The sequence below is a fragment of the Hemibagrus wyckioides genome, linkage group LG04 (assembly GCF_019097595.1).
Source record: "Hemibagrus wyckioides isolate EC202008001 linkage group LG04, SWU_Hwy_1.0, whole genome shotgun sequence".
NCBI lineage: Eukaryota > Metazoa > Chordata > Actinopteri > Siluriformes > Bagridae > Hemibagrus > Hemibagrus wyckioides.
Genome location: NC_080713.1, coordinates 11,698,883 through 11,706,198, shown reverse-complemented (window position 1 = coordinate 11,706,198; position 7,316 = coordinate 11,698,883). Strand labels below are relative to the sequence as shown.

Below are 7,316 nucleotides of genomic sequence, written 5' to 3'. Positions count from 1 at the left end.
GAGGAGGACACCACAATATTAAGACACAAATTTTCAAAGCAGAAATGAATCCTGTGTGAAACAGGTTTGGTTTGACTTTTTTTTTTTTAATCCAGCATACCATGAGAAATCATTGGTTGAATAATGACAGCCCTAATTCCTTAAAATCGCTAATATTTTCAAATATCTTACTATGTCATTACATAAAGGTTATTATAAATAAAATATGAATTTAATTTAAATTGAAAGTAGAAATGAATTTTCAAGCTCTTCATTTCAGGCCATAATGCTGGACAAAACACCATGACATATTTACTACTGTCTGGTTTCAGTCTGAAAAATCTAACGTAGTATTACTGACATGTTTACGACAACAATCACGCTGAAGTGCAGCTTTCTTCTATATGATACTGAGGTGGTGTTATATAGGGGATTGCTTATACCTCGTGGTAGTAGCAAGTGTTGGAAAAACACCATCCATCTTTTTTGAGAGAGCAGTGAACAGATAAAAAGTCTCCAGAGTTCACAGATACGATTTTCAGTTGCTTTTAACCATAAACTCTGTGTGTGTCTTATTTTCACCCCTGTCTAACGCCTAGATATCTTCTAGAACAAATTTGCATGCATGCCAAGACCTTTACAATCACCCCAAAACTGTCGAATCCTGTACTGCTTCAAGCTACAGATTTCAGTTCTTAAAAGACGTAATAGACTCCTGTTTTTTCCTGTTCTTCCTCCTCACCACAAGTTTGTGTATCCTTTACTTCTCTGTCAGCTCCTTTTTTTTCCTGTGATTTTGTTTTAGGCTCTAGGGGCCAAAATAGCTTAGACTGTTGTTTTTCAGTGGCGCGTTCTTACATAAAAAAAAAAAAAAACATCCAAAAGTTTTTCCACAACCCCCGGGTTGGATAGCCTGTGCAATGCTTTGGCGGTTTTCCAGCTAGCATTAGAATGGCTGCCACAGATGGTGAAGGCCAGTCCCCTCCAACGCACTTCTGACAGCAAGAGCTGGGAAAGCTGTCCACCAATCTGGTTTACACGTTGCATCAAGTGTGATTGGCACAGTCCACACTGCTAGAAGCATGCAATGTGACCCCGCAAAAGAAGTCTGCCCTGCTCTGTGTGGGCAAATCTACATTAACAACCCCTAGAGAAGAGAATAAAGTACTGTAAGTAAAAAGGCAAAGGACATTTAGATAGATAGATAGATAGATAGATAGATAGATAGATAGATAGATAGATAGATAGATAGATAGATAGATAGATAGATAGATAGATAGATGCATCCTTTATTTGTTACATATACATTACAACACTGTGAAATACTTTTCTTTACATATGAAATCTTCAGAAATTGTGGTCAGAGCACAGGATCAGCCATGATACACAGTCCCTGGAGCAGAGAAGGTTAAGGGTGCAACAACGTCACCTCGGAGGTTCTGGGGCTTGAACCCTTGACCCCCTAATAAAAAACAGAGCTTTCACCCCTTGTTTGGCGTGGACCAATCAAATTTTTCCCAAGTTCAAACTGTTTTGACAAATGAACACCCCAAACATCCATTTTGTGATGGTTTGCACCAAAATGACAGAAAATGGAGTAAATACTTACATCACTCTTGTAGCTTCTTTTTCATCTCATGTCTTTGCAGCTCTAATAATTGAACAGTGTGTTATCGTCCATCATACCAAAATTATAGAATTCTATATACAGCTACTGAAATGATGGACACCACTTGTTTTATAAAAATGTGTTATATAAGTATAAAGCTTTATTTTATGGTTGGTTACAATGTCACGGTTAGTAGACCTTTTTAAAATACAAATTAAAATGCATTCCTAGCCATTATGTTCTACCCACTGTTCATTCTTTTACCCAGTAAAGATCTTTACTAAAGTCATTCTCAACCCTATGATATCTGTGACTCTGTGTAAATGTAGGATGGACTTTGCAGCCCTTTTGCTTAGGGTCAGGAGAAGTGGACTGCGCTGAAAACCCTTTATCTGTATAATCTGCTACTGTTGTCAACATGTTACATTACCACACCCAGCATGTACAAAATTGTAAACTATTAAATGTACATAAGATCATGGCATTACTGATCAGATGTATATGAACTGTTTAACTGTAACATGACAGATACTGACACCGCAAAAGGTTTTATGGAAATGGTCTCAAAAATTAGCAAAGAAAACAATATGATTTTTTTTTGTTCCCTTGTTTTCTGTTATAAATACAAAGAGGCTGTATTAGTGTTTCTATATATTAGGTTTAAAAAAAAAAGAAAAAAAAGAAAAACTGTCCAAAATTTTAAACAGACAAATATAAATATATTTAATATATAATTATAATTTTTGTTTTTTCTGATCTTAAGCTGAAGTATGTTATTATTATTATTATTATTATTATTATTATTATTATTATTATTATTATTGTTATTATTATTATTATTATTATTATTTGTTTTTACCAGATCTACAGTGGAAGGCATCTCGTACAGTCGATTCTCTCCCTAGCGTTCCACGTCACTCTCTCTACATCATCATCGGGGCTCTGTGTGTAGCCTTCGTCCTCATGCTCATCATCCTCATTGTTGGAATCTGCCGCATCAGCCGTATTGAGTATCAGGCATCGTCTCGTCATGCCTATCAGGAGTTTTATAACTGCCGCAGCATCGACAGTGACTTCAGCAACGCCATCGCCTCCATACGCCATGCCCGGTACATACACTAATCACACACTTATACGCTTATCACATCCTACATCCTAACATTTATATACTGTTATGTAGAAAGTGAACTACACTCTACACAGAGTTAAGACAGACAGAGGGAAAGATCAAGAGATGGAAAGATGATAGAGATGCAGACAGAGATAAGACGATGCAGACAGAGAGAGAGAGAGATTGAGACAAAGAGGGTGTGGTACTAAAAGACAGGTACAAAGAATAAGTGTGTCAGATTTAGAGTTAGAAACAGACACGGACAATAAAGAGATGGACACAAAGTGTGGTGGTGTGAGCGAGAGAGAGAGGGAGAGAGAGAGAGAGAGGTGGGGGGGTGTGAGAAAGAGAGAGACAGATAGTGTAAAACAGAGAGAGAGAGAGAGAGAGAGAGAGAGGTGGGGGGGAGATGGTGTGAGAAAGAGAGAGACAGATAGTGTAAAACAGAGACAGAGAGAGAGAGAGAGAGAGAGAGAGGAGAGACAGAAAAAGAGATAATGTGAGACACAGAGAGACAGACAGTGTAAAACAGAGAGAGAGAAAGAGCGAGAGAGAGAGAGACAGAAAAAGAGACAATGTGAGACACAGAGAGAGACAGACAGTGTAAAACAGAGAGAGAGAAAGAGAGAGAGAGAGAGAGAGAGAGAGAGAGAGGGGTGGGGGGAGAGGTGGTGTGAGAAAGAGAGAGACAGACAGTGTAAAACAGAGAGAGAGATAGAGAGATAGAGAGAGAGGAGAGACAGAAAAAGAGATGATGTGAGACACTGAGAGAGACAGGCAGTGTAAAACAAAGAAAAAGAGAGAAAGCGAGAAAGAGAGAGACAGTGTAAAACAGAGAGAGAAAGAGAGAGAAATTATTATTATTATTATTACTTTTATTTTAAATAATTATTTATTATTTTGTTCAGGTTTGGGAAGAAATCTCGTCCAGCCATGTACGATGCCACACCCATCAACTATGAAGACTTCAGTCCAGACGACAAACCGCTTGTCACACTCATCAAAACTAAAGATCTGTAAAGCCCATGCACACAAACACACACACACACACACACACACACACACACACAGCCTTTCTAATTAGCTGATGCCAACTATTAAGTATTAATTAACCTTAATAAAGGTCTTATAAAGATAAAAAAAAATCTATAAATGCTAATATTTAGATGAACTTTGATATTGAATAGATCTATTTTGCCACTGATATGCATAATCAGCTACAGTTTGTGTTTTATAGATGTATTTATCAGTAAAGACCTTTGTTTCATTGCAGAGAGAAGAAATACAAAGTGTCACTAGTTTGCACACTTAGATGTAGTCTCCTTCAGTAAAGCTCTGGTATCGTAGGCTGTAATTTCGGCTTTGTTCCAAACCCAGTTAGTGTTCTTACTAGAAAATTCAAGGCTCTGTCCAAAAAACTAACGCATGTTCTACTGAAACTTCATTCAGCGTGAGGGAGTGTTTGCTTTACCTACACTGCACTGTCATGTTAAACACTGAGAACTAGCTGCTAGCAGTGAATCATTTATTTTATTTTTTTACACATGTAACATTGTGTTTAAGAGTACCTAATAAAATAAAACATAAAGTTAGATAATGTATCTGTCTGTAACATACAGCTAAAGATCATATGTGTTTAATGTCCATGTCAGTAGCTGAGTGTGTGAAGTTTTGCCAGTGTAGTGAGCGTGCTGGTTCCCCGTGATATCATCCTTATGAATAAACCCTTAATTTACAAGTTATAGTGGTGAGCTAGTTAGCTATGTAGGTTTTGTTGTTGTACACTTGATGTTACAATTATTTTATATAACATTTTATTTTACAGAGTGCTGGGAGCTACTACTCACTACTGCTAGCTAGTTGTTTAGCTATTTATAATTATTATAACAGGAAAGCATATAAAATGTTCAATATTCTATAGATATTAGCTAGCAAGCTATTTATGTTTAGATAACGAACACCAGTGACAGTCCCTCGTTGCAACACTAGCTAACTTCCTTGCAAGACTAGCTTCTCTTAGTGAACTGTTACCTATTTTGTATTGATTTAATTTTTTTCAGAGTCTTTGACATCAGACCAGGTACAAGGGCTTGCTGTACTCTGAGTCTTCTGTATGACGCGGTACACTAGCCATTTTAAGGTATCTCGAGGAAGGTTACTTCTACTAAGAACACTTCTATCACACTTTTGGGGCAAAGCTTTTGTGCAAGTGTAAGTAAAAAGAAGCTGTAGGCTGCCTTAAACACTGCATGGCTAGACTCGGCAGTTTCACAGTAGAATTATTTGTAAGATATTGAATGTTTAGCTAGTGCTCTCTTTGCTGGAGTCTTGTGCCCTCATCCTGGTGGTAGAACAGTGCCACTGTATCGTAAATAACTGCTTTCCAACACTAACATTCACTTGCCTTGTTTTTACTAATTTCATGCCATGCAACTACTGCTGTAGCTATGATTTAGCTATCGTGTCCAAAATGATACCCCACTTCCTGTTCCCTACAAAGTGCATTATGCAAAGTACATTCTGTTCCAACAAGGAACACTGACTTACTGAAGTGCATTGTGGGAATTTATGAGCACCCTACATATTTTCCACTGCACTTTAAAAAAAAAACAAAAAAACCAACAGTCCTGCATCTCACTATGTAGTGAATATGGCATGTTTTGGACACGTGGTTAGCTTTAATAATGTTTAACAGTTTTTATTAGATGTTAGTCTTCTATCCTTTCTGTCCTTCATAAAACAAAAAAAATCAAGAACATTGGCTTTGTTACCTGTGAGTCAATACCAGCATGTTCAATAGACTGAACTATAGTGAGTACCGTGCAGTGTGAGGGCTTCGTGATCAAGATAAAAACAAAGAAGTCACATAACATACATGTGATTTTTCTTTATTAAAAGATTTGTTGTGACTTTTCTTTCATTTTGGTACACTCTGTTGAGAAAGGAGGGAAGGATACTGAAAGGAAAGGATTCAGAAACTGCTGTGTGCACACTTTCGCACTAGTTCACAAGATCAGGCCAATAGAAGATCAGTGTTTATTAGACATCAGAAGTAAATTTAACTTGGAAATATATTGTTGGGTATATGTGCTGGAAGGAAATCCCAACACAGACTATACATATAATACTACTATTAATCATCATCATCAGGATCATCATCATCATTAGCAGCGGTTCTTGATCATAACAAGGCTGGTTATTTCTCAAACTAGATACTGTGCTAATTAAGGACTAAATGTTGTCCCTTTGCGTTCTATAACTTCTGAGAATCAAGCTGTTCTGACTGAGACAAGGGCTGGATGGTAGTTACTGTGCTATTACCTATTATGTTAGATATGCTATTATGAAGACCACCATCTATATTCAATTTTCCATCACCTTTATTCAGTGTCAGCAGATTTGGTTGACGAGGTGCAATTGTTCACTGTACCAAAGGATGGATCCTATATTTAGTGTTTATCTTATGTGAGATGGTGCTCCACTGTACATGGTAGTTGGATTTAACCTCTTAGTTATTCGGTTGAGTTGGAATCTATCCCATGCTACACTTCAGTGATCTCTGACTGCTGCAGCTGGCTGTGGTGTAAGTACATGTTTCTTATGTAGGCAGGTGTCAGAAACTGTACACAACAGAAATGTAAAACAGATTAAACAGTGATTAGCCACACCTTTGCTCGAAGGAACAGTAAGTACCTAGAGTAGTCATAATTAAAACTGGTGTGTGATTAAAGTTGTGAGAGAGACTTATGGCAGTAGGACTTATTACGAGGAAAGTTTCTTGCTCTCTTATTTTCTCTGTGTCTTTTTTTTTGTTGCTGGCTGTTGTGGCTCTCTCAGGGTCCTCTCTTCCCTCTTTCTCCTCCCTCTATTTTAGTTTTCATCCTCACCCTCCATCCACCTCTTGATGTAGTTGATAATATTTGGGATCCAGAGCTAACCTGTGATCTGTTTAACTGTTCTGTACAGAAAGAATGAAGAGAGAACCCTGAGGTCTGTATAATAAATGCAATTACTATATTAATAAAGGTCAGTGTGGATACTGATTCTGTCATGATACAAAATTCTGCTTTCTGTCATGCTTTCTCTTTCTACAATTATGATCCATAACCTGTGCCTATTTATCATATAATTTGTGGATTATAAGTTTAATTTCATAGATAGATAGAGATGAATAGATACTACTTTGTCATTGCACAGTACAGGTACAGCTTCTGAAATCAGTTGTGAATAGTAGCATTGGGTAAATTAATAAAGTGCTGGATAAATACGTAATAAAGTAGTGCCAAAAGAGCTCTGACCCACTGAGGCATGGACTCCATAAGAAAGAGTGCCATGGTATCTGGAACCAAGACATTAGCAGCAGCTCCTTTAAGTCCTTTAAGTTGTAAGTTGCTTTTTGAGTTGGTCTTTGAGTGCATCTGGCCAACTTGTGATTGGATTCATAGGTCAAATCAACACCTGGCACTCTTTGTCATTTTCCTCAAACCATTCCTGAACAATTTTTGCAGTGTGGCAAGGTACATTATCCTGCTTTAAGAGGCCACTGCCATTGAGGATTACTGTTGCCATGAAGGGGTGTACTTGGTCCATTAAGGTAGGTGGTACCTGTCAAAGTAA

The 7,316-nt window shown here is 37.5% G+C and overlaps 1 protein-coding gene across 1 annotated transcript in view; it reads left to right on the top strand.

Moving 5' to 3' along the window:
* dner (delta/notch-like EGF repeat containing) overlaps positions 1 to 6,760 on the top strand; it is a 28,367-nt gene extending 21,607 nt beyond the window's left edge. Inside the window, exons 12-13 of the mRNA XM_058388227.1 lie at positions 2,451 to 2,697; positions 3,608 to 6,760. Of these exons, the coding sequence (XP_058244210.1) occupies positions 2,451 to 2,697; positions 3,608 to 3,719 (359 nt within the window). The 3' untranslated portion in view covers positions 3,720 to 6,760. The remainder of the gene's footprint in view (positions 1 to 2,450; positions 2,698 to 3,607) is intronic.
* Positions 6,761 to 7,316: the final 556 nt, after the last annotated feature.